Source organism: Hemibagrus wyckioides, linkage group LG26, assembly GCF_019097595.1.
Source record: "Hemibagrus wyckioides isolate EC202008001 linkage group LG26, SWU_Hwy_1.0, whole genome shotgun sequence".
Lineage (NCBI taxonomy): Eukaryota > Metazoa > Chordata > Actinopteri > Siluriformes > Bagridae > Hemibagrus > Hemibagrus wyckioides.
This window is the reverse complement of record NC_080735.1, coordinates 9,481,512-9,508,916: the sequence shown is the minus strand read 5'-3', so window position 1 is coordinate 9,508,916 and position 27,405 is coordinate 9,481,512. Positions and strand designations below refer to the sequence as shown.

General features: G+C 40.0%; 1 protein-coding gene across 2 annotated transcripts; it reads right to left on the bottom strand.

The window, feature by feature from the left end:
• Positions 1-3,671: 3,671 nt before the first annotated feature.
• Positions 3,672-25,293, bottom strand: LOC131346830 (male-specific lethal 3 homolog). Of its 2 annotated transcripts, XM_058380526.1 has the most exons (13): positions 25,066-25,293; positions 23,756-23,838; positions 23,382-23,477; positions 22,115-22,212; positions 21,805-21,899; positions 21,204-21,332; positions 20,761-20,921; positions 17,789-17,947; positions 16,410-16,735; positions 15,975-16,084; positions 12,535-12,634; positions 11,499-11,583; positions 3,672-4,973 (listed from the first exon to the last, which is right to left on the bottom strand). In XM_058380526.1, exons 1-13 carry the CDS (start codon positions 25,162-25,164, stop codon positions 4,874-4,876), a joined length of 1,641 nt encoding a protein of 546 aa, XP_058236509.1. In that variant the 5' UTR covers positions 25,165-25,293; the 3' UTR covers positions 3,672-4,873. The 2 variants fall into 2 exon arrangements, with proteins under 2 accessions (XP_058236509.1, XP_058236510.1); XM_058380527.1 differs by lacking the exon at positions 23,382-23,477.
• Between the last annotated feature and the right edge of the window lie 2,112 nt (positions 25,294-27,405).

The window sequence follows — 27,405 nt, the reverse complement described above, 5'->3', positions numbered from 1 at the left end:
TGTGTGTGTGTGTGTGTGTGTGTGTGTGTGTGGTGTTTGCATGTTCTCCCCCTGCTTCAAATCTCCAGGGTGTCTTGAGTCCCCTGGGCTAGACTCCAGGTTTCCTGTAACCCTGTGGAGGATAAACACTACAGAAAATGGATGGATGAATAATTATGATGATGATGATGATGCTTATTATTATTATTATTATTTATGTAAGAAAATGTGGTCACATTAGCTAATATTTTTCAGTTTCATAGAAGCTAAGCAGGATCAGGCATGAGGGATGAGCATATAAATAAATGAATGATGTATGAATAAATGAATCTGTGTAAAATTCATGAAACCCTCATGCAACATTACTAAAGTGACAGACTAATGAGATGGCAGAGAGCTATCTATCTATCTATCTATCTATCTATCTATCTATCTATCTATCTATCTATCTATCTATCTATCTATCTATCTATCTATCTATAGTTTATACACACTATTCTATTCTACTTGCTATACTTGATGTTGACTCTGATTATTTAATTGCAAGTCCTTTTTTTTTTTAAATACCAAGCTCAAACTTATGTTTATTTTAGTTTTTTCTACTGTTCTTATTGCTCTATCACATTTTCCTAACTGTATAGTTTGCAGGAATGATTAGACCCTGATCTATCAGTACTAGCCTGAGGATGTGTTTTTGATGGAGATGGAAAAGCATGTCTGTAGGTTGCTCTCAGTAAGGGCGTTACCTGACGTGCTGAACACTGTAAATGATCATACAGATGCGCCAGAGATAAAACAGATGAATAAACAGACAATGGAATTTGTCTCACTTATTGAGAATTTTATAAGTTTCTGCTCTACACAGGAGAATAATCAGAACTGATGAGTCCCAGACTTATTTAAGTTATTAAAAATACCTCATATTTATAATTATTTAAGTTTGTTCAGTTACTTTGGAGCCTGTGAGAAAGAAGTGACTATGTCAAAAATGGCTGTAATTCCAAAATAGTTCCAAATAGCGAACTTGAGGCACGTTGCTAGACATCTTTACTTTAGCTTCACTTGTGCCTGGAACCATACAATATGTTATTTATTTATTTAATTAATTATAAAATTAAATGACTCTTGGATTTTTATTTACTCTTGGTTTTTGCATGACTGTCCCTGGTACATGACTTGACAGCAGAATTCCAAATCATAGGAATTTCCCATTTCCTTCAATCATTTTGATAATGATTACGATAATAGAGTAGTTTATTTTTTTTTAAAAATTAATAATTTAATTTCATCCAGTGCTATGTAGTAAACAGAAGATATGGGTTAACCGTAGCTCAGTGTTTTTGCTTCATACGTACTTCTTTAGCAGATCTGAAAAGCAATTATACTGTAACATCTAGATACAGTACATCTGTTTTAGCTTTCATTTTCTTCAAGTCATTCCATTCCATTTTTGTGCATGAAACAGTAAGCGGGAACTAATGAGCGGAGAACTGAATCAATGTGAAACTATAAAAATTGATTTCTTGATTTACATTTTGCATGCTAGGCTTCACGCTAGCTTCTTTGGCAGATTAGCAAAGCAAATCGATTAGGGGGAAAAAATTGCAGGCAGGAGCTAAAAGTGTGAGATTTAATGTCAGTGTTTTCCTCAGAATACCTCATTTAGATTTGAGAAAATAATTCAGCAGTCTCTCAACATTCAGTTACACATACACTACCAGTCAAAAGTTTGGACACACCTTTTAATTCAATGGTTTTTGTTTGGGGATTTATTTTCTACATTCTAGAACAATACTGGAGATTTCAAAACTATGAAATAACACACATGGACTTAAGTAATCCATATGTAACGACAACAAAAAACAGTCAGTTGTTATTTTAAGACACGAAGGTCAGGTGTTCTGGAATAGTTCTTGCAAGAACAGTATTGTCAAGTGCATTTGCAAAACCCATCAAGCCCCATGATGAAACTGGCTCACATGAAGACCCTCCCAGTAAAGCAAGACCAAAACTTACCTCTGCTGAAGAAGTTCATTTAGAGTTACCAGATTAGATCAGATTAGAGCCGTTATGAAGGCTTTACAGAGCATCAGTAGCAGACATATCTCAATATCAACTGTTCAAAGGACATTATTGTGTATTTCGGCCGCCTTCAGCATTGTTTTACAATGTAGAAAGAAATAAACATCAGGAAAGACCATGGAATTAGAAGGTGTGTCCAAACTTTTGACTGGTAGTGTATACATTTGGTCACTTACTACTAAGGAGAGGTCCATCTACCTCTCACTGGACCACCTGGTGCTGGTACGTCCCAAACACCCTATAATCCAGGTAGAGCATACTTACCTTTCTTAGGGGTCATTAGGAACATAGTTAATTTGACCTCTCCTTACATCCTACAGGGGGCATTAAGCTTCCTGAGGTTCACTGCAGCACAAATCCCACTTCATTACAAGATCTTTCTGCATGCTCATGTCCTCCGGGAAGGTTCATATTTACAAGTTGGGAAGTCATAATTACGACATCAAGTGTGCTTTCAAGACACTTTGAATGGAGCAAGATGGAGGTGTACCTTCTCTTAACTAACTATAACAAGTTTATGTCTAGAAAATAAAGAAGGATTGTGTGTGTTTTGCTTGTTAATGTTTTTAATCAATTTATGAAGTCATTATAATTATAATTACATATTAGAACATAATTGTATAATGCTATCATATTTGGTGCAGGCAGTTAGCTTGTTATTGTTTAGAATATTAACGAATTTGTTTGTATAGCCCTATAAACCAAACACATAACTTGAATGAGCCTTTGAAACAGTCAGCGCCCAATTCCAACAAATTTACCGTCAGACATTTTATCCATTAATTCCATCATGTTTTCTTAAAGACACGCAGGGTTGCCAGATTGGACTGAAGATTTCCATCCCAAAACGCATACTGTGATAACTAATACAATAACAAACAGAAAACCTGAAACAAAAAGGGTAGTGCAAAGGGCACTATTTAGACACACACACATATATAAACACACTTATCTTTCTATAGGGATGTAATACAGAGTGTCTTCGCAGAACTGACGAGAACCTCTCTTGAAATATTACAGAACGGGTCGCTCTCCCATTCATTACTGTAGGACTTTCTATATATTTACCCCCATTTTGGCAAGATGATGATAAACACTTTCAGCTTTACTAATAACTTTGTGATACTGGCTTAACGAGTACAATGATCACAAGAACCCCGCCAATCAGGATTGCAGTCTGATTGGACTCTCCTCAACCTTATTGGCTAAACTGAACCATATTATTAAAACGTCAACATTACATATTATACTTTATTTTAAAAGTTCGTTTGAATGGAAAACTTATTAAAATATGTTTATAGTCAGAAATAAAAACCCACCTGTTGCATCAAAAGCCAGTCCAAATTTTATAAACACGCCCAAGTGCAATTTTTTCCCCCAGTTAGACGTGAACTAAATGACCTCAATCTGGCAACACTGACGACACGTCCCCAGTGTGGAAACTTGGAGCTCAAAGAAAATCCAGAGTGACTCGATGGCACCATTCATCCAAAACAAGGCTTTCTGTTATAGTCAGTATTATATAGTAGATCTTGATTTTACTGCATCATCAAATATCTTAAAAACGATTTCACTACAGTTCAGCTGAAACAAAAGAAAAACAAACTGCGTCTATTCCGCAATGGTTTATTATACAAGGAGGCAAGAAATGCACAACAGAGAGCAAATAAAAAAAAAATATGTACATTGGACAATTTGTGAAATATACAACATAAAAAAAAATGGCATGCTGACTTCAAGTAATGGATTTCTGTTAACAAATAGAAACATAACTGGCATGTGGATTTGCTCTTTGAGAACATCGTAACACACAAGACCGTATCGTGTCATATATATAAGGTAAGATCATATTCCTTCAAAGTATGGCGTATAGAATGCCCTCAACCTAGCCACTGAGGCGCCCGAGCTCTCTCTCTCTCTCTCGGGTTCATAGATGTAGATGATCAGATTTGAACTAGACCTACCATTTTGAGGTAATCAAGGCTAAAAATCTTGTGTGTGTTGAAACAGTATTTGTTTTTTAATAGAAATCTAGTCACTGGGGTGAACTGGGTGTTGCTGCCATTGTGAATGTAATAGTATTACACAATCCAGACCAATTTGATTCAAATAGCTGACTACATGTCTGTAATAATGTGATGATGCTACACATATTATTATGCTTTGGTTATCTATGTATATACAGATAACATCCCAAAAAACTGGATATTAGCAAATACATTGTTGGGGAGGGGGAAAAAAAAAAGCCATACATCTGTAATGGAAAATGGAAACTAACATAAAATAGAAAATCAAAGTTCCTATGCTAGGAACTGCTACAGCATCATACAGAGCAATGCTTTTAAAAAGAAAAGAAAAAAAAAAGCTAGCAAGCACCACTTCTTGTGTTCATTATTAACAATCCAAGATTGTAAGGAAAAAAAACAAAACAAAACAAAATCGACCATCTGCACGGTTCATAAAAAGTCAGAATAAAGCCGTTCTTGCTGCTTTAGTTGCAAAAAAGAAAAAGGGAAAACTGGAACAGTGACTGCAGAGCAGAGGTCTGGAGAAGGTAAAGTCAAAAAGTGTTTTTGTCTGAGGCAAAAAGGAAAACAGGTAGCGACTTCCACAGAAGCAAGCTGAAACGCCGGATGAAGACAGCCTTTCTGGAGTCTCCGTGTCCGAAAGAAGAAGAATAAAAAGATAGGGAGACATACAAAGAGTCCCTCAAAGAGAGGAAATTAGACAAAGAACGCTTACAGACTGGAGTCATAAGAAGTGAAAGGATCGTGAAAGTCATGAAGGACAAAGAGGCGAGGATGATTCAGTCTCAGCAGACGGGCCTCGGCTGTTTCATACAGTAATGCGCTTCGGTGGCAGACACGTACGCAGATTCTGGAAAGAAGTCTTCGTGAAACTCGGCCAAAAACCTACCACAGAGAAGGAGGAAAAAAAAGAGAGACAAACATCTGTTACTGAAAGATTTCTAAAAATGGCAGGAATCATAAAGCAGAGTAATGGTGAGTCAAGTAGCTTCAGAGAACTGGAAAAAAAAGGAAGATGATCCACCACCAAACAACCATCCGTAAAAACACAACTACTTGTTACTTGTTAAAACAACTGCTGCACATCTGGCTGAGCTTCCACATGGCATACTGTCAGCTTTCTGCCACATAAACCGCATACTATGCGAACTCGATCTTTTTGTTGTTGTTATATACAAAAGACACTTCTGTACAATTTTTGTACAATACAGTGTGATTATAAATCCTTTCATTTCCTTATAAATATGAGCATCAGCATAATTTCTGAATTCATTCTCGTTTTAACCTGAAGTCATTTCTATTGAAGTTAACAAATGCCCAGTGATGGAAACTTCAGCAGTGCAAAACTGACCATGCTCTAAGTGGTACAATCCAGAGCAATCCCATACAGGTAGAAAGATTTTGTAATAAATGCCCCTTTACATTTCCTACTGAAAACACAGTTGTGTGTGTTTTTATATGGTCAGTTAGGATAATATCTTTGAATGAACTTATTGTACAAGATTTAAAAGCATGACAGTTCAGTTCTGCAGCCATTCTGTTTACATGTCCCATCATGGGGATCACCAGCATGGAGGGGATTACTGCGACATAGGATTACTGTAAGAGAGGATTGCTACGAGAGAGAGAGAGAGGGGATCACCAAGATAGAATGAGAGGGGTCGCTGAGAGAGAGAGGATTGCTACAAGAGAGACACAGTATATCGCTACGAGAGAGAGGGGATCACTGCAAGAGAAAGATAGAAGATCGCTGTGAGAGAACGTACTGATAACTAAGAGAGAGAGAGCGCGCGAGGATCGCCACGAGAGAGAGCGCGCGCGCGAGGATCGCCACGAGAGAGAGCGCGCGCGCGAGGATCGCCACGAGAGAGAGAGCGCGCGCGAGGATCGCCACGAGAGAGAGAGCGCGCGCGAGGATCGCCACGAGAGAGAGAGAGCGCGCGAGGATCGCCACGAGAGAGAGCGCGCGCGAGGATCGCTACGAGAGAGAGAGCGCGCGAGGATCGCTACGAGAGAGAGCGTGCGAGGATCGCTACGAGAGAGAGAGCGCGCGAGGATCGCTAAGAGAGAGAGACCGCGAGGATCACTACGAGAGGGAGAGCGCGCGAGGATCACTACGAGAGAGAGAGCGCGCGAGGATCGCTAAGAGAGAGAGACCGCGAGGATCACTACGAGAGGGAGAGCGCGCGAGGATCACTACGAGAGAGAGAGAGCGCGAGGATCACTACGAGAGAGAGAGAGAAAGAAAGAGATCGTTATGAGAGAGTGAGAGGAGCGCTACGAGAGAGAAAGAGAGAGTGGATCGCTATGAGAGAGAGAGAGAGAGAGAAAGAGAGAGTGGATCGCTATGAGAGAGAGAGAGAGAGAGAGAGAGAGAGAGAGAGAGGATCGCTACGGGGGGGTGTTTAGTGTGTTCATGTTGGGAGGCTTGCACTAAACACACACACAGGAAATGATGCTGATTTATGCTCCTAGCATTTATACGTTCTTCCAAACTCGCTAGAGAATCACTACGAGAGGGAGAGAGAGAGAGAGTGGATCGCTATGAAAGAGCAAGAGGACTGCTAAGAGGGAGAGAGAGAGAGAGAGAGAGAGAGAGAGAGAGAGAGAGAAAGAGATCAGTATGAAAGAGTGAGACGAGCGCTACGAGAGAGAAAGAGAGTGGATCGCTATGAGAGAGAGAGGATCACTACGAGAGAGAGAGAGGATCGGTATGAGAGAGTGAGAAGCGCTACGAGACAGAAAGAGAGAGTGGATCGCTGCGAGAGAGAGAGTGAGTGGATCACTATGAGAGAGAGAGAGAGAAAGGATCGCTATGAGAGAGAGAGTGAGTGGATCACAGAGAGAGAGAGAAAGGATCGCTATGAGAGAGAGAGTGAGTGGATCACAGAGAGTGAGTGGATCACTATGAGAGAGAGAGAGAGAGAGAAAGGATCGCTATGAGAGAGAGAGAGAAAGGATCGCTATGAGAGAGAGAGTGAGTGGATCACTATGAGAGAGAGAGAGAAAGGATCGCTATGAGAGAGAGAGTGAGTGAGTGGATCACTATGAGAGAGAGAGAGAAAGGATCGCTATGAGAGAGAGAGTGAGTGGATCACAGAGAGTGAGTGGATCACAGAGAGAGAGAGAAAGGATCGCTATGAGAGAGAGAGAGAGAGAGAGGATCACTATGAGAGAGAGAGTGAGTGGATCACTATGAGAGAGAGAGAGGATCACTATGAGAGAGAGAGTGAGTGGATCACAGAGAGAGAGAGATGGTCGCTATGAGAGAGAGAGTGAGTGGATCACTATGAGAGAGAGAGTGAGTGGATCACAGAGAGAGAGAGATGGTCGCTATGAGAGAGAGAGTGAGTGGATCACTATGAGAGAGAGAGAGAGAGAGAGAGAGAGAGAGAGAGGAGGATCGCTACGGGGGGTGGTGGTGGGGGGGGGTTGGGTCAGGGGTCTGGTTAACTGATGGAGGAGTATAGTGTTCATGTTGGGAGGCTTGCACTAAACACACAGGAAATGACACTGATTTATGCTCCTAATGTTTATACGTTCTTCCAAACTTTTGCACTCGTCTGAATGATTTCCTGTGATAAAAGTCAGGCTGCACCCCCCCACCCCACCCCACCCCACCCTCCACGTTAGAAGTGTTTGGTCACCAACTCCAGCTGTCCTAACAGATTCTCCCTTTCAAAAGATTAGAAGGAAATCACAGCAGCTCACATTATGATAATTATCAATTATGTGACAGACACGGCGGTGCGTCTCTTTGTTGCTCTGCACTGGTCTTCTTCTCGATAAGAGAACCGAGACACTTCAGAGCTTAATTAACTCCACTGAACATGAGAAGCACAAACCGCCGCGGATCCTGAAAAACCTGTCAAAGCTACAGACGTGCCCAGAAACGTCCGGAAAATTCTCATTTAAACAACCGAGTCAGAGGGCAAAAAGCGTGAGGTTTAATATTTAATAAAGTGCCCTTGAAGTGTAAAGTTAAGATTAACTCAAACAAAATGTGCATGTCTCTCCCTTTCACTCTCTCCCTTGTGTAGCTTTCTCCATCTTGTATGTCTCTCTCTCTCCCCTTGTGCATGTCTCTCTCTTTCACTCTCTCCTCTTGTGTATCTCTCTCTATCCCCTTGTGTATGTCTCTCTCTCACACTCTCACCCTTGTAAGTGTCTCTCTAATAACCCCCCCTTGTGTGTGTCTCTCCAACTCTATCGCCTTGTGCATGTCTCTCTCTCAATCTCTCCCCTTATGTATGTCTCTCTCTCTCTCTTGTATGTCTCCTCATCACACTCTCCCCTTGTGTATCTCTTTCCATCCCCTTGTGTACATGTGTCTCACACTCTCTCCCCTTGTGTGTGTCTCTCTCACACACTCTCTCCCTTGTGTATACGTGTCTCTAACGACTCCTCCCTTGTGTACGTGTGACTCTCTCACTCTATCCCCTTGTATGTGTCACTCTCTCACTCTCTCCCTTGTCTCTCTCTCTCTCTCTCTCTCACCCCCTTGTGTATGTGCCTCTCTTTCACACTCTCCCTTGTGTTTGGCTCTCCTTCACTCACTCTCCCCTTGTGTATGTGTGTCTCACCCTCTCCCATTATTTGGGTCTCTCTTTCTCCCTCTCTCGCCTCCCTTGTGTACGTCTCACTCACTTTCTCCCATTGTGTGTGTCTCTCTCCCCTTGAGTATAAGTGTCTCTTTCTCACTCTCTCCCCCCTTGTGTTCTTTCTCGCTCACACTACCTCTCTCCTCGTGTGTGTGTGTGTGTGTGTGTGTGTGTGTGTCTGTCTCTTCCTCACATGTAACAGATGGGATTAACTTCAATCAGTCTTGCTGAGATCCATTTAACCGCATCCCATCATGCACAGCTTCCCACTGTTACAGCACTGTTTAAAACAATGACCTAATTCAGAGTTTTTCATTACAGGACAAACGCATCAGAACAGTGATGAAGGGGGGAAAAGCAACAAGATTACTATACAAATAAACAGAAAGAATAGAAGATGCAATACTTCTTTCGACTGGGGGCGTGGGGGGGGGGCACACATTAAAAAACCCTCATATTGTTCGAATACAAAACTCAGCGTTGACGAGTAAAAGGGAAATAGCTGTGTTCTGCTGCTTCCCACCCTGAGCTCCACAGCGCTGAGTGCTGGTGGGAGGCGACGCTGCAGCACTTTTAATTAGAGCACAGAATAATAAATCCTGTGGATTTGAGGCCGGCTAAAGATCGCTGCACCGGATTTACAGATTAGTTCAGAGGCTTGTGTAATGCCCACTGATATCTCTCTAACTTTTAATGTGAATTCTAACACACTTACACACACACACAGTTCTGCAGACAGGAAATGAGCGCTGGCTCCGCATAACACCTACAACGTACCACCTGATCGTTTCACCTTAACAAGAAAATAGCAGAAGCAGCTCTCCTCAGCTACTTCCTGAATCGATAAACCGGACGAGACGCAAATCAGACAGTTAAACATGCGTACTGAGACACACAGGCCAGCGATACATAACTCGGTCCGGCGACTGTTCAGTGCTGTCAAAGAGTGACTCGATTAAGTGTAAAGAAATGATTCATGTTTGTAATTGAGAACGGATGATGAATATTATTTCTGTTTAACTCGAAAACTAATCTAAAGATCATTCACGGTTTTTGTTTGAAGAATTCTGAGACAGATGGAAAGGGACAGAAAGAGAGAAAAAGCATGAAGCAAGACAGAGAGAGAGAGAGTGAGTGAGAACGAGACAGAAAGATAAAGAGTGAGAATGATAGAGAGAGCGATAGATACAGAGAGAGAGAGAGAGAGAGAGAGAGAGAGAGAATAAGAGACACAGAAAATGAGACAGAAAGACAGAGGGATAGAAAGAGAATGAGAGAGTGAGAGAAAGAAAATGAGAGAGTGTGTGAATGTGACAGAGAGAGACAGAGAGAGATGGCAACAGAGAATGAGACAAATAGAGAGAGAGAGAGCAAGACAAAGAGAGAGAGAGTGAAAGATACAAAATGAGAGTGCAAGAGAAATAGAAAGACATCTGTGACAGAGAGATAGAGACAGAGAGAGACACTCTTGCAGTTGCAAGCACAAAACAACATTAATGCGTTTTTCCTCAGTGTGACTGCATCATTCAGCTGCGTTCACACAGCGACATGCAGTAACAAAGCCACCAGAGATCATTCTCAATCAATCAGAGTGGGTGACATGATTGACAGCTACCGTTGGTGACAAAATGTGGGTGTGTCCAGCAACGTGCCAAATATGTGAAATGTTCATGTAAATATGGAGTGCAGCAACTACCAATGGAACTGAAGAATCTCCCTAGAGAATGTTTCATTTTAGTGTAGTTACAAGTCTTTTTCCCCGAATGCTTTAAAAATTCCTGACCAAATCTCTTCCTCATTGCGAGTTCAATTTCACGTAAGCTTGTCCTGCGACTCGTCCTTGTCTCGTACCGTTCACCTACTGAGACATGAAAATGTCCAGCTATCGATTAAAATCGGTGAAAAACGAATGCTTTTCAGCTGCTTTGTTGTGCCTCTGTTGGATTGATTGAGGTGTCTACAGGAAGTTCATGTGTGTCCACTGCCATCTGCTCCAGCATGATCTTATCAGCTCTTAGTAACGAAGCACGACTTGGAGCTGAACTGCTGAAGAGGATTTAATACGAGTTGAGCACAAAAAAAGATAACCTTATCTTACAAAATACTGCTTAATGTAATCAAGTGAAGGTTGAGGCTATAAAGGCAATGAGTCTTATGCTCACGACAGAAATTTGGCAGTTGCTGTAAAATGAGTAACTGTATGAGTTACGGGAAGAATGCAGAAAATTCCAGAAATTTTAAAACGAGGGATGAGGAAAATGTTAAGTTTCAGTGCAGTGCACCACACGACCACGGGTTCAACAGTGTTCCAGTGCACCACACGACCACGGGTTCAACAGTGTTCCAGTGCACCACACGACCACGGGTTCAACAGTGTTCCAGTGCACCACACGACCACGGGTTCAACAGTGTTCCAGTGCACCACACGACCACGGGTTCAACAGTGTTCCAGTGCACCACACGACCACGGGTTCAACAGTGTTCCAGTGCACCACACGACCACGGGTTCAACAGTGTTCCAGTGCACCACACGACCACGGGTTCAACAGTGTTCCAGTGCACCACACGACCACGGGTTCAACAGTGTACCATTTGACCACCGGTACAACAGTGTTCCAGTGCACCACATGACCACCGGTATTCCAGTATACAACATGACCACCAGTTCAACAGTCTTCCAGTGTACCCCATGACCACCAGTTCAACATCATTCCAGTGCACCAAATGACCACAGGTTCAACTTCAGGTATTTTAACACTGTTTTGAAACCACATTCAAATCTTCAGACTTGCAGTGGAGTAAGTTTTACCTGAGAAAAAGCTCCAAGTGCTTGACCAAGGCCCTTAGATTCTTCTCAGGCATGTGCATCTTCCCAAGGATTTCTGGAAGCTTCACTGCAAAAGAGGACACAATTTCAACGTTAAAAATGACAACACTACCGCTCCTAGTTCAGTATTCAGGGCACTGATTAGGGAGCCTCAAATTCTGCAAAATTCTTCCAGTACACTTTGCTCCTTAAAAAAATATCCCAAAATGCACCGAAAAACAAGGGAGCAATGTTCCCTTACTGGAAGTGATGTCATACTTTCTGAAGTATCTCAGCTTGAAAAAAAAAAGGAGGACGAACTCTTAACTGCCTTCATCTCCAAATATTAGCAGCTTGTTATTATTGATGTTGAAAATAGAAAGTCACCGGAAACTGAGTGTCCCAGTGGCTTTACCTGTGCCTTAACTCGTACACACTACATCCTGATTCACCACCTAGGGAGCTAGAGAGCTGATTGAGACGCAGCCCTAATTATCCAAGCTTAATTTTTTCGCTTCGAACGAAGATGTTTGTCTTGATCTAGTCTAGACTGTGTAATTCGAGTAGGATTCAAGAGTGTATAGAAACACCGGACGCGCTAGCTTTAGCACTTTAGAACTTCTAATGCACGCTATATATCCCTAGTGTTCCACTTATGAAGGCCTGGACTCTTATCTTACTGATATGTCCGACACAAGGTGAAGCACATTAAGCAAAGTGCACGGAAGAGTCGACGCTTGAGGTGATGGATGAGCTGATGCTAATTTTATAATACGTACAGGTATATTTTCTATATAGTGCTGATCACGCTGTCTAACCAGCTGGGAATAAAAAGCCTTCGTGATTACATATGGATAACAGACGGCAGAGTCTTTTGGACACTTTTTGCACCGAGGTGCAATCAGGGTGAAACTGGTTATTTGGTAGAATTATTAAAATCATTTATATGATGATGTTTGGGTCATTTATCACGTGCAGTGTGAAAGTTAATCAACGATAAGAGCAAGTATCACTTGAGCTCTGTTTGGAAAGCACTCACCGAACAGGCGGAGGAGATGCTGTGAGCCATACAGGTAGGACGGAGGGGGAGGTTGATCGCTCAGGGGGTAGTTATCGGGCATCAGACGCCAACTCAGCACCTGCATTGGGAATAGAACAGCGTTGAGCCTCTCAGATATATGGACGAACAGATGAATGCAGATCTCTAAAGAGCACACAGGACAAATAGCTCAGGACAAATAGCACGCTAGCTCTTTATCAAGCTAAATGAATTGATCCTGATTGCAAAGTCTGAAATTGGCATGCAGCCTAAACACAGTAAATACTGTTATTTTAAAAAAAAAAAAAAGCACTGGGAGAAGTGCAATATTCAGACCGGATTTAGATGTTTCTCAATGGTCGTAGCAAAAACAGAAAACCTTCAACATGTAACTGCTGAGACGATGAAGTGAGGAGAGCGGATGGTCACTCAGCATGTTCCAAAGGAGTCTTTAACAATCAGAGGTTCCTTAAAGATCCTTTAAATCTCTTTTTTTCTACATTTACATACATGAGAAAGTCTTCAGGATTTTTCCACGTATTTGCTGGTTTCTCGAGAACACGCCAAGCTTGTGAGGGAACAGATTACGTTACAGTTTTTCTCAATGGCTTTCGTTTTTTGAACCGTTCACCAAACCTGCAAGAGCAATTTTATGTCATAAAATGATGTCATAAAACACAAACTATTACGTTCATGCTTCAAAAAACCATCAGAATGAGTAAATTGGCGTGAGCCGAACTGATGAAACTGTTTCGATTTTATTGGTCACGGCAGGAAAAATGTTTGTCGTGTACGAAATTTCGCTGTGTATCACTCTGAGCTTTTAAGATACAGATTTCAACAGTGGATAATAGTCACTAATATAGTACACAAATAAATAAATATTTGTATGTATACAGTTTCCTTATCTCACGGACAGCATTCGGCAGACACTCTCATCCAGAACGCCTATCATTTTATACAACTGAGCAATTGAGGGTTAAGGGCCTTGCTCAGGGGCCCAGCAGTGGCAGCTTGGTGGACCTGGGATTCGAACTCACAACCTTCCAATCAGTAGTCCAATTCCTTAACCACTAAGCTACCACACCCCCACTTCAGTAGTATTGTGTTGCATGTAAACAGAAAATTCACATTTATAACCTGACGTGGCCTTCTGCTCAAGTTTCTATGCATTCCGAGACGCTTTTCTGCTCACCACAATTGTACCGAGTGATTATCTGAGAGAGTGTACCCTTTCTGTCAGCTCAAAGCAGTCTGACCATTCTCTTCTCGATAAGATATTTCAGTCTACACCGCTGCATCACCGCACTGTTCTACACATCGTTGTGTGTGAAAATCCCAGGAGATCAGCAGTTACAGAAACGCTAAAATCAGCCCGTCTGGCACCAACAATCACGACACCAAGAAACGACATTTTTCCGCATTCGGATGTTTCATGTGAGCATTACACCTGAAGCCGCTGGTGGGTATCTGCATGATCTGATGCCTTGTGCTGCTGCCACATGATTGGCTGATTAGATAACTGCAGGAGCGAGTATATAAAGTTTCTAATAAAGTGCTCAGCTTACAGTAAGTACTTTTGAAGACCGTGACTCAGCTTGTTTTGGAGCAAGAGCAAGCTGCTGAGTAGAAAAATGATTCATGTCGTACAAGCTGTTTAAAGAAAAACAGTGAGTAACCATTGACATCACATGCTTGACAGGGCTTGGCCATTTGTGTTGTCAAACAAACAGCCTCTTCCTTTTAGGAGATTTTTGGCTATGTTTAGCGCTGAACCAGTTTTTTCAGTGAAAGATTGACGTCTGGACTGCAAGCCTTTGCTGTATGTAAACACGGGTTTAATCGTCCGTAAACAAACAAACCTACACATGGCGTTTTGTGGAATGTCTACGTCTAGTTTTCTGCAGCCCGCGTGAGACATTTGGCACGTCAGGGTGATCAGTTGGTGTGGCAGACGTCCAGATTCACCGCTTCTTCATTTGCTCTGCTCGCATCCTCCAAGAATCTCATTTATGTTTTGAGACAGTCTCTGATTCATCACTACACACGTCCCCTATTTTCATCTCCTGTACCTATACAGCTGATTGACGTTCGAGTGCAGAAGTTTACACCCCCTCTCCACCTCCATGGTTTCTTATGTGTGAGGAAATCCAGAAATTGAGATCTACTGCCATCTAGTGGATACAAAATCACGTTCTCTTGGAATTGTTTAATGTTAGGAGAGACGTTTGAAGGTGACTGCGTAATCATGAAATCATAATAACGTGAAAACATAATAGCAGCAGATGTCTGGAGTTCAGAGCAGATTCTCTGAAGTGCAAAACCTCCTTAATTACATTTGCTTGACTTTTGGCTTGCTCCTGCTGAAAAGACTACTTTCAGGACGAGGGAAACGCAAAAATAATAATGACAATAATAATAATAGAAAATTTGACATTTATACAGACAGAATGAGATTCTCAATGCCTAATATATGCGCTACTTTTATAGCTGTCCAGAAAAGAATTTTACAATTTATCTCGACAAAAAGAAGGTAAAAATAAAACGATGTATCCTGCCACATCACCACAATGCCAGAGCAGTTTTTCTACATGTTCTGACTGCTTGTATTTCTTGTAGCATTCCTGAATAAGAACAATTTAAAAAAAACTGTTGCTCTATATGTGTATGCTGATCTGTACCAGAGCTCCTGTTACATCAGTACAGGACTTCTGTGTCTCCAACAAACAAATGGAACTGAACAGTGTTGTGTTTTAAGGGAACATGTTCTCTTAGTTAATGGTTTCACAGTGAAACACACCCATTTATAGCTCTTTTGACTGTTAATTTGTGAACTGTTCATTTCTTTACTTTATTTTTCACTCCAAATATCTAAGCATCTGCAGACCACGTCAAGCTTTTCCCCAATTTTATACGTAACGTGACAAGCTGAAGCAGCCACTGGAACGACTCCCTTTCACACACACAGTGCGGTTTGCACTCAGGGTCACACACTCATTCCACATCCCCGAGTTTTTTTTCAGTGACCCACAAAGCCACAGGATGGCTCTAAGGCTTGAAAACAGCTTTTACACTTGACCAAACAGAGCAATTTATCTGCGCAAATAGCCTCAGGTCTAGTGTTTGAATTGTATTCTGCTAGAGGAAAGGATCCGTGTAGGGTTCATGGTAGTAATAATGACCAAAAAAAAAAAAAAGCTACGGCAAATACTAAGACTGAAGTTGCAAACAAAACAAAAGAGAAAAAAAAACTAGCATACAAACAAATAAAAAAACAAACAAAAATTAAAAAAGTCACAAAAACAAAACAACTAAACTAAAACCCACACACAAAAACAAACAAACACAAAACAAATAAACCAAGACACAAGAACAGACCTTGGTGCCACTCACATAAAATAAAATCTCATTTTCTTGTGTCTCAAAACAGAAAATCTCACCTCATTCAGTTCGTTGGTCCGTCGACTCTCGAGCCCCGAGAACACGCCGCTGCCGTCTTTACTCGGTGTGAGGGGAAGCGGAGAGGACGAGCCGCTGTGGACTGGTGTTCCTGTTAAAATAAACAAATAATTAACTAATAAATCTCACAAACCTGAAAAGCATTTACATATTAAAACAGACACAAACTGTGAGTACAAACAAGCAACTGAAAAAATAAATAAATAAAAAAATGGACAAACAGCGCCTCTAGTGGAAACATACGGGTTACTGTCACTATGAGAGCATCAAACAGAATTCCACATCACTGGTTTAAATGAAAAAAATCCAAAGACTTGGATTATTACAATGACTATTGCAATGACTTTCCGCCACTTCTCCACCTCCTCAGCTCAGTGTTTGTGCTGCTTTAGTTGCACGGATGAAAATTCACTCACGCTTCTCCAGGTTGAGGAAGAACTTGGGCAGTGGAGTCGGGACTTCAGCGAGCCTGCGCTTGGGTTGAGGTGAGGTGTTACTGCTGCTGCCTCCTCCTCCTCCTCCTCCTCCCCCCTCGGCAGTCTTCTCTCCCCCGGATGTGTTGCGTGTGGAGCGTCTGAGAGAGTGCGTGTTGTCCGTATCGGGATTAGTGCAGCGGCGGCGCTTCGGTGTTGTTGCTGTGATAACGGGCGAGGCGGACGTCTCGTTGTGAGCAGAGTGACCGTCTGTAGACTGAGGAGTGGACGGGTTCAGGCCGGGACTTGGGGAGCGCTCACCGAGGGATCTACATCACCACCAGAAATCACAATTTAGAACAACTTCCTGTTCAGTGACTTTTACCTGGTGTGTAAATCAGGGATTGACAAACTTATATCAGCATTTCCAGAATGCACTAAACAAATGAGAGAAGGTATCTAATATGCCGCAACGTCAGAGCTCAGAACTGCAACATTTTTGAGCTTTCAAGATAAAAAGCAGGAAAAAAACAAGCAACAAACAGTGATGTCTCATGAGCAGCCATGTTGATTGGGAGTCACTTGCTGAACTCAGAGGGTGGAAAAAAAAACAACTTAGTTTTTAGGCTGATGGTATCCCAAGTCTTTTGGATAAGAGCATCTGCCAAATGCCAGAAATGTAGATGTAATGAGTATTGTATAATTATCTCTTCATATGAACAAACTGTAGATTCAACAAACATATCAGTAACTGAAAGTTGAGTCATGTCAACTGGATTTCATTCTAGTTAGATCGAAACGTTGAAACAGCCTCTTCAGTCTGAGGGAAGTTGGCAGGATTCCACGGATTTGTATCCTCCAGAGTCAAGGATCCTCCCCTCCCTGGGTAGCCTCTTTAAGGAAACAAGGGGAGGTGAGAATAGGAAGAAGCTGCTCGGATGAGTCGTGAAACTTTTCCATCTAGCTAGAAAGAAGTCCAGTTGCCATGGCTCAACTTTCAGATAACCGGACCTGGATGACGGAGAATCTTCACAGAAAATGTCGGAATGTTCATTGATCTAAAGCAAATACTTGCACATGCAGTAGAGCTCATTTCAGGCAAATGCTTCTGCTGCTTGCTGTTAGGTTTCTGGACACAAATTAAGAGAAGTTTTCCCCAGTCTGAGTTCAGGAATTACAAGTTACGTCCTTTAGCCGAAGGCAGAATTTATGGGAGTGGAAGTGTTGAGTGGAAAGTCTGATATGAAGGTTGCAGGACAACAAATGTCCATATTGACTGTTGGGTCACAGTAGCTGTGGATTAAACTAACTTTTTCCCCCCAATATTAAAAGCAGGCTGAAACAAAAACACCACCTGCTAAAATCACACATTTCCACATCACCTAGTCGAACATCCGGCAGCGTCTCCGATTGGCTGGAAGAACTTGGATGAGCTGACCTTCTTGAACTGGGCCTGCTCGTTGGGATACAGGAGGATCATGGGTAAGGTGAAGTCGAAGGTGATCCTCAAGCCGTCCACCATTTCCTTACAGAGCTCCTCGCTGTGTGTGTGGGGTGGGGTGGGGGGACAGAATCGAGAAACCTTTACAAACCAAGCGAGATTACTTCTCACCAAAGTGGTCACTCAGTACCACTGCAAAAGCCTCGTTTTAGATCAGAAGATAATTACAGCAGCAGATATATTAACGAAGCAGAAACCCAACATCCAGGAACATGTTCAGTAAAACTGTACAACTTTAATTTTCATGTTCTTAATACTTAAGATCAGATGCTCACTGGACATGGCAAGGATAAAATCCAGATGTTGCTGTGTTTTCTAGTTTTATTGACCTGTTTTCTGATTGATTTGTTGTGCTTTTGTGGTTTTACATTTTGATCTTGCATTATTAGTTTTGCGTTTTAATGTTTTTGGCTTCGCTGTAGCATTTTAGTTTTACAGTGGTTTTAGTGTTCTTTTAGAGTCACTAGTATTTTTTTTTAGATACACTGTGGTGTTTTTAATTGGCTTCACTTTACACCTTCACATTAGCAATTTTAGCTTCACTTTAATATTATTAGCTTTACTGTGTATTTTGTTAACTTCTCTGAAACCTTTTCTTTGGCTTGACTGTAGTGTTTTTAGCTTCACGCTGTGGCTTTTTGGGCTTCACTTTAGTGTTTTAGTGTCACTTCAGTGTTTTTAGCTTCATTGCGATATTATTAGCTTCACTGTAATAGTATTAGCTTCTCTGTAGTGTTTTTAGTCACTTTAGTGTTTTTAGCTTCAATGTGGTATTTTTATTAGCTTCACTGTAGTATTTTTTAGCTTCATTGTAATATAATATTAGCTTTGCTGTGGTGTTTTGATAGCGTCTCTAACCTTTTTTGGCTTTGCTGTAGGGTTTCTAGCATCACTGTAGTATTATTAGCTTCACTGTAGTAGTTTTAGGTTCACTGTAGTGTTTTTATTAGCCTCAATGTAGTGTTTTTAGCTCCAATGTAGTATTTTTAGCTTCACTGTAACCTTTTTTGGCTTCACTGTAGTGTTTTTAGTTTCAAACTATGGCATTTTTTGGCTTCTCTAAGTGTTTTAGTTCAGTTTTAGCTTCACTGTAGTAGTATTAGCTTCACTGTAGTATTATTAGCTTCACTGTAACCTTTTTTGGCTTCACTGTAGTATTATTAGCTTTACTGTAGTGTTTATTAGCCTCAATGTGGTGTTTAAGCGCAAACTATGGCATTTTTTGGCTTCCCTAAAGTGTTTTTAGTTTAGTTTTCGCTTTATTGTAGTAGTTTTAGCTTCACCGTGGTGTTTTTATTAGCTTCACTTTAGTATTGTTAGCTTCATTGTAATATTTGTTTTTAGCTTCACTGTAATATTAGCTTCTCTGTAACCTTGTTTGGCTTTACTGTAGTATTATTAGCTTCACTGTAGTGTTTTTTTTTAGATTTATTGTGGTGTTTCTAGCTTCAAACCATAGCATTTTGTTTGGCTTCCATAAAGTGTTGTTTAGTTTTAGCTTCAATGTAATATAATATTAGCTTCACTGTGGTGTTTTGATAGCTTCTCTGCAACCTTTTTTGGCTTTGCTGTAGCGTTTCTAGCATCACCGTAGTATTTTTAGCTTAACTGTGGTGTTTTTATTAGCTTCACTGTAATATTAGCTTCTCTGTAACCTTTTCTGTCTTCACTGCAGTATTATTACCTTCACTGTAGTGTTTTTATTAGCTTCACTGTAGTATTTTTAGCTTCAGTGTAATATAATATTAGCTTCATTGTGGTAGCTTCACCGTAGTGTTTTTATTAGCTTCACTGTAATATAATATTAGCTTCACTGTGGTGTGGTGCTTCACTCTGTAACCTTTTTTGGCTTTGCTGTACCGTTTCTAGCATCACTGTAGTATTTTTAGCTTCACTGTAGTAATTGTTTTAGCTTCACTGTAATATTAGCTTTTCTGAAACCTTTTTTGGCTTCACTGTAGTAGTTTTAGCTTCACTGTGGTGTTTCTAGCTTCAAACTATAGCATTTTTTTGGCTTCCCTGAAGTGTTTTTAGTTTAGTTTAAGCTTCACCGTGGTGTTTTTAGTTTAGTTTAAGCTTCACTGTGGTGTTTTTAGTTTAGTTTAAGCTTCACCGTGGTGTTTTTAGTTTAGTTTAAGCTTCACTGTGGTGTTTTTAGTTTAGTTTAAGCTTCACTGTGGTGTTTTTAGTTTAGTTTAAGCTTCACCGTGGTGTTTTTAGTTTAGTTTAAGCTTCACCGTGGTGTTTTTAGTTTAGTTTAAGCTTCACTGTGGTGTTTTTAGTTTAGTTTAAGCTTCACTGTGGTGTTTTTAGTTTAGTTTAAGCTTCACCGTGGTGTTTTTAGTTTAGTTTAAGCTTCACCGTGGTGTTTTTATTAGCTTCACTGTAGTATTGTTAGCTTCATTGAAGTAGTTTTAGCCTCGCTATGGTGTTTCTAGCTTCAAACTGTGGCATTTTTTTTTTGGCATCACTGTAGCGTTTTTAACTTTCCTGGGGTGTTTTTGGGAGCTATCATAATTCAGCTGTACTGTAGTGTCTTTTTAAAGTTTTAACTTTATTGTGGTGTTTTTTTGGTGCCAAGTCTTTAGCTTTAGTGTTCTGTTATTTTGAAGTGTTTTCTTGTTTTGGGTCGTGTAATATCTATACTTAATCCCCAAAATATACACTTCACATCATTTGTACCATTACTTCATCTGTACACTATGAGAAAAATCAGGTTTGCATGGAATCTCCTGAAACACAATGTATAAAAGCACATGATTGGTGCATCAACACACAGCGTATCCTCAATCCTCTGCTCAGAAAGCTATTTATCTGTGGGCTGAAATGACGCACTGCACTAGTTTTACTTACTTCTTCTCAGGTGGTACATAGTGTGGGCTCATGCTGGACTGTGTGGAGCTCTGAGGGTGCCGAAAGCGCTCGTTGGCAGAAAAAGCGGCGTTTATAGTGAAGTGTTTCACGTAAGACTCGAGGATGTTTACTATGTTCATCTGGCATGGCAACTTCACCAGCTACAGACACACACGAGAACATTCACATGAACACGTCACATGAGCAGAGCTGCCTTGCCTGGCTTTCAATCTCTTTAACATCCATGTTGACATTCTCCTCACTCTACGAAGCTATAATACAGTATAAGAATAAATTTCAATGTTTTTATTACTTTTCTTAGATTACATGCTTTTTGTCACTATGGCAACAACACAGAATGCTGTTCTGGCTAGAAAAACACCCACGTGAGCCTCAGTGGTGGTCACAGTAATATGAACACGTCCACATATGCGGACACTGACCTTTTTTCTCTTGTTGATGTAGTAGCAATCATCCTCCAGCTTCTTCTTCAGCACATCAGGGATGTCGATGTTGATTGTGATGCTCTTCTCCTCGCTCTCCCTTTTTGGGTGCGCTTCCTGCTCTTCTTTCTACAAAGCAAAAAAAAAAAAAAATGGATTTGTCTTATCAGTGGGACAGGAAAGAAAGGAAAACAACAGCTACGAAATTGCTGACTGTTGCGTGTTTGAATAAATGTTAAAAACCTTACTGAAAGTAAGGTAAAAAAAAATGATTCCTTCCATTATTATTATTCACAGAACAAAGGCACTACTAAATGATCAAATCTGAGTAACACCTCAAACATTTTTATGGTGATGCATTCTTTATATCAATCCCTTAGGATTTCATGATCTTAAAATGACAAAAATTACTTCCAAAAAAAATTTCAGAGGGGGAAAAGCTGCAAAAACAAGCATTTCGGAAGCAACTATCACCCTCAAAAATCCTGAAGGAACTTCTAAATGTTTTATTAACATTTAGGTAAAGTGCTTTAAAAAAAAAAAAAAAAGGTATGTTAATGTAAACAACTTATGTACACACGTAAATAATAAAATAACGTACCATTTCATCTAAATCCTCAGAAGACTCGCTCTCGCTTTTTAAAGTCTCTGGGTCTGAGTTGTCCTCGTCACCGTCTTCAGATGATGAAATCAAAGCTGTTCAGCAAAACCAAAGAATTATGACAGTTTCGTTGAGAAAAGAAGGACTTCTAAGTGGCTGTTTATCCTGGAGATATACAGACATCTTTTGAGGGCGAATGTGACTTATTTAATGCAAACTTTGAACAGGCCAATAAGGTTTGGTGTCAAAACAGTTAAAAGAAGCTTTTATGGTTTTATACAGCACTTTTAAAACAAGTCGCATAACTTACGATCATCGCTCTCCTCCTTTTCGTCTTCAGGTAAGCTTTTTAACACGGAGTTAACACCTGGCAATCGACAACGTCTCTTCCTCCATCCTTTTCTCCTCCTGTAAACAACAAGGGATTTGGCTCAATATATAAATTATTTGATAACATTTTACACTTGATCTGGTTTGGATTAAGGGTCAATGTAAATACCTAAGTAAACAAAAACACTATGAAGACATCATTTGTTTTTGTGCTTCTGTTTACAATGAAACAAAAAAAATTATATCTGTCCATAAATAGAGATACACTTATATTGCCAAAGGTTTTGGGACACCCCTCCAAATCATTGAATTCAGGTGTTATTTTTAACCCCATAGGAACTCTTAATGCTTCAGCATGCCAAGACAGTATAGACAATTTCATTCTCCTATCTTTGTGGGAACAGTTTGGGGATGCGACTGCTCACTAGTGCAGAAAGCAAGGTCCATAAAGACATGGATGAGTGAGTTTGGTGTGAAGGAACTGACCTCAACCTGATAGAACACCTTTGGGATGAATTAGAGTGGAGACTGTGAGCCAGGCCAAAATTGGGACGTCTGCCTTTACATGCACATGAATGAAATATGGAGTTGGCCCGCCCTTTGCAGCTATAACAGCTTCAACTCTTCTGGGAAGGCTTTCCACAAGGTTTAGGAGTGTGTTTATGGGAATTTTTTGACCATTCCTCTAGAAGCGCATTCGTGAGGTCAGGCACCGATGTCGGACGAGAAGGCCTCCACTTTAATTCATCCAAAAGGTGTTGAGGTCAGGACTCTGAAGTTCCTCCACACCAAACTCCCTCATCCATGTCTGTATGGACCTTGCTTTGTGCACTGTCATGTTGGAACAGGAAGGGGTCATCTCCACACTGTTCCCACGCACAAAGTTGGGAGCATGAAATTGTCCAAAACGTCTCGGTATACTGAAGCATTAAGAGTTCCTTTCACTGGAACTAAGGAGCCGACACCTGAATTCAGTAATTTGACATTTGGCTAGAAACCGCTATATTAACTGAGTTCCTGTGACAGTCACGTGATCCAGCTCCAACCAATCAGATTCAGGGGATGTAAGTTAATTACATTCATCAGCGCCAAGTGAACGGATTTCTGTAGAATATAAACAACCTGCCTACAGTTTATATTAATTTATAATACGGATTTTTTTTTAACACACTATCAGTCTACGTATCAGATATCACATCAAACAGCAAGCACGAACACTAACAAAACCGGCATTAATCCAAACATACATGCGAGCCAAAGCTTTCCGAGCCAGTTTACGCTGTAACTTGCGGTTGTCCTCGGAATCTCGGAGCACATGATCCTCCGCAGCCCAGCGATCCCAGCTGTGGAACAAACACAACACTGACACGGTTAACTGTGTGGAGAAAGAAAGCGGATCTAATCCCGGTGTGTCAGAGCAGGAGGAAGTGCACCGTTAATGAACAGACAAAACTACACTGGCTCACTCGTACAGCTCAGAGCTTAAAGCTATTTGAGTCCAGCTTGGCCTTGATGAGCACCAGTGAGCTTTTCTTGTTTTATTAAGCCGGCCTGACTGCTAACACGCTAACGGCTAACTCAGCTGGTATGCAGTGTGTGTGTGTGTGTGTGTGTCTCTTACCTTCGGTTCCAGCCGTTGAAGTGAATCAGATATTTAGGGATCCGCTTTCCCTTCTCATCCTTTCCCACTACAATATCCACCACCTGTAAAACACAATCGGTTTCTGGATCAGGATCGCAATATAATCCTGATGAATCCTGCCACACCACAGCTCCCTCTTTCCCGCTGCTGCTACTGCTATATAAAACACAGCGCTTTCCCAGTGACGTCATCGAGTTCCCTCGGCCAAATCGGGCTTCCGATGCTGCCTTCACACGCTCCCTGCATTCACCGTTTCCTAATGACGAAACGCAATCGAGAGCTGGTCACACGAATTGTTTTGCGATTAAGCTGGAGCTCGATCTCGCTATTGTTGGATATTCCTAACATATCCCTATAGTACAAAACGGTGGCGATGTACATTTTTAAGAGGAAAAAGAATCAGTAGTCTTCATTCCTCCTCCATCATTTAACATAACAAATGAGAAAATTTGCGTCTTCGTTGTGTAACACTTGAGGTCAGAAACTGGCTTTAACCACAATTCCGACAGCCCTTGAATGCAACATGATTTGGACGGGCCGTTTGTTTATCCAAAACAACAATCACTAAAAAAGTAGTGCACTATTAAGTTTTGCTGTTTTTTAGTCGTGTGTAAATACATGTCCTGCATATTACTGAATGCCCACAATGCACTGCACTACTTGACCAAAAAAATAAATAAAAATGCACGCTAAACTTTGTCAGGATTTTGAAGAAGACACAAGCAAATATTCCTAAATAAACATGCACGTCTATGTTAACTGATACCGGGAATATAACGTTAGTTATTAAAACAATTAAAAAAAATAGCACATGTGTATATATATAGTTGGAACACTACTGAGCCATTGTACGTATTTGTTATTTATCCCTCCATCCGTGTGTGTGTGCGCGCGATGCTGAGCTGAAGTGCACTAATGTCTCGCGCACCCACGGAAAAGGCCTTGCGGTAATTTAGGTAAGGGACCAAATGCAGACTAGCTGGAGTTAGTCGGCTACATTACACCCACAACTAATCATGCAAACAAACAAACCGACGCAAACAAATAGTTGCAATGTTTGTCAAAATGTACAACTTCCTGAGCAACTTTCCTAACTCACTACATCCTGCACGTGCAGGTAAACAGAACAGCAGTGTCACGAGACGCTGAAACCGCATTCAACACACTTAAAATGACCGAAATCAACTATAACGCACTTGCTATTGCAACACACCAACCAGGAAGCAGGATTCACGAGATCCATGCTAACTCAAACACTGCGCACGTTCATATTTCCGGCATAAAGTTACCTTTGCATCATACAGCACTTTGGCCTTGGACGGATCCGGTTCGAAGCAGAGAACTTTTTCTCCTTTATGGAATTTAAATTTCATTCCCCGAGAGTTCATTTGTTCGTCATGGCGATCAGGAGAGGAGGAATTCAGACCCCCCGCTCCTTAACCCATTCCCTGCCGCTCTGCTAAACCAAAGGGAAGAAATCTACGGAGACAGCGTGCGCAATGCTACAGGACCCTAAACGCGGGAATGGACAAAGATTGTCCGTCCGGGGAGCCGTAGAAAGGCGTGACGTCACGGAAGTTTCGGAAGTCGCTGGAATGTAAACAAGATTAATGATAACTGCTAATTATATTAATTAGTCTTGATTGTTCTGTGTGTTTCTGTGGCATTCAGCAATGGCGTTGGTTTTTTTCTTAAAAAATTACACCACCTTTAAAAAAAGGAAAATACACTTTATACACTAAACATTTATTTATATCGTTTCAGTGGAACTAAAATGTTTATATTTAAATGATATGGATCCTGGAGCACAATATTAGATACTTTAATGCATCAGTTGGTTTAATAATTATAAATAAATAAATAAATAAATAAATAGGGAATTTTGATTTCACTGTAATATTTCTGTTTTGTGTATTTTGGTGCACACGGTTAGATACTTTTATATAGTTAATAATAAAAAAATAAATGAATATAAATAAATACATATTGATAAATAAATGAATAAATATAGTTAATAATAAAAATAAATAAATAAATTTACAAAAATAGCAAGCAATTTTTAATTTCACTGTAATATTTATATACTGTGTATTTTGGTGCACAGGATTAGATACTTTTATATAGTTAATAATAAAAATCAATAAATATAAATAAATAAATATTGATAAATAAATAAAATTAATAATAAAAATAAATAAATAGCAAGCAATTTTTAATTTCTGTAATATTTCTGTTTTGTGTATTTTGGTGCACACGATTAGATACTTTTATATAGTTAATAATAAATAAATAAATAAATAAATAAATAAATAAATAAAAATAAATATTGATAAACAAATAAATATAGTTAATAATATAAATAAATAAATAGCAAGCAATTTTTAATTTCACTGTAATATTTCTGTTTTATGTATTTTGGTGCACACAATTAGATACTTTTATATAGTTAATAATAAAAAAAATAAATGAATATAAATAAATAAATAATATAATATAGTTAATAATAAAAATAAATAAATAAAAAATAGCAAGCAATTTTTAATTGCACTGTAATATTTCTGTTTTGTGTATTTTGGTGCATATGATTAGATACTTTTATATAGTTAATAATAAAAAATAAATAAATATAAAAATAAATAAATAGCAATTTTTAATTTCACTGTAATAATCCTATTTAGTGTATCCTGGACCACATGATTAGTTAATTTAATGTAATTTATAATAATTTAAAACTATATAAATAAATAAATACAATTAGTTGGTTAGCCAATGTAAAATAATGTTTTAGTTGTTTACTTTAATTTGTCCCCTATACAAATGTATGTTATACTTTTATTATGTGATTTTCGTGTTATATTTGTGACAGTGCTGGTGTGCATGAAGTGCTGTAGAATTTTGAGACGTGTAAATTCATGAGGTTCTGCTTTTCACCCACAAGAGGGCGCTCTGTGCCTTCATTCCCATATGTGTGTTAATGAAACAATAACACTTGTTCCCTCCAGTGACCTGGACCTCTCGAGCATAAATAATGCAAGTGTTAAACTACAGCCAGGTATAAACACAGACATGGAATTCTGTCAGAATCCCTTTTAAATACAGGTATACTGGGTAACAGTGTGTGTGTGTGTGTGTGTGTAGAGTTTGCATATTTTCCCCTGTGCTTCTGGTTTCCTCTCCCAGTTCAAAGACATGTGTTGTAAGCTGATTAACTTCTAGTGATGTTAGAGTGTGTAAGTGATTGCAGTCTATGATGTGTCCTGAGTCTCCTGGGATAGGATCCAGGTAGAAAATAGATATATAACAGTGCACTTGCAGCACACCTATAATACAAACACTGATCTGTTTGTTAACCCACTAACAAAACCACCAGACAGCAGAAAAGAATACAAAACAAGCATGAATGAAGGTACAGCTAGGACGTTTTCACCCACAGGACATTGTCTGGATGTTTTTTTTGTTTTTTTCCGCACCCTTATGTGTAACATCTACAGACTCTAAAACTTAAAAACAAACAAACAAACAAAATAAACTCTCTAAAATCTGAGGAGATCAGCGATTTCTGAAAAATCGAAGCCAGCCCATGCAGTACCAGTAACAACACGACTGTCACTAAGATCACAGTTTTCCCC

Bases quoted from the DNA above. Each gene is read 5' to 3' on its own strand.
- LOC131346830 (XM_058380526.1), bottom strand. From the start codon at position 25,164: ATGAACTCTCGGGGAATGAAATTTAAATTCCATAAAGGAGAAAAAGTT. The intron at 21,900-22,114 runs GTAAGTTATGCG...TTTGCTGAACAG, and splicing joins AAAGGAGGAGAGCGATGATC to CTTTGATTTCATCATCTGAA. The intron at 21,333-21,804 runs GTACGTTATTTT...TTTGCTTTGTAG, and splicing joins CTGAGGATTTAGATGAAATG to AAAGAAGAGCAGGAAGCGCA.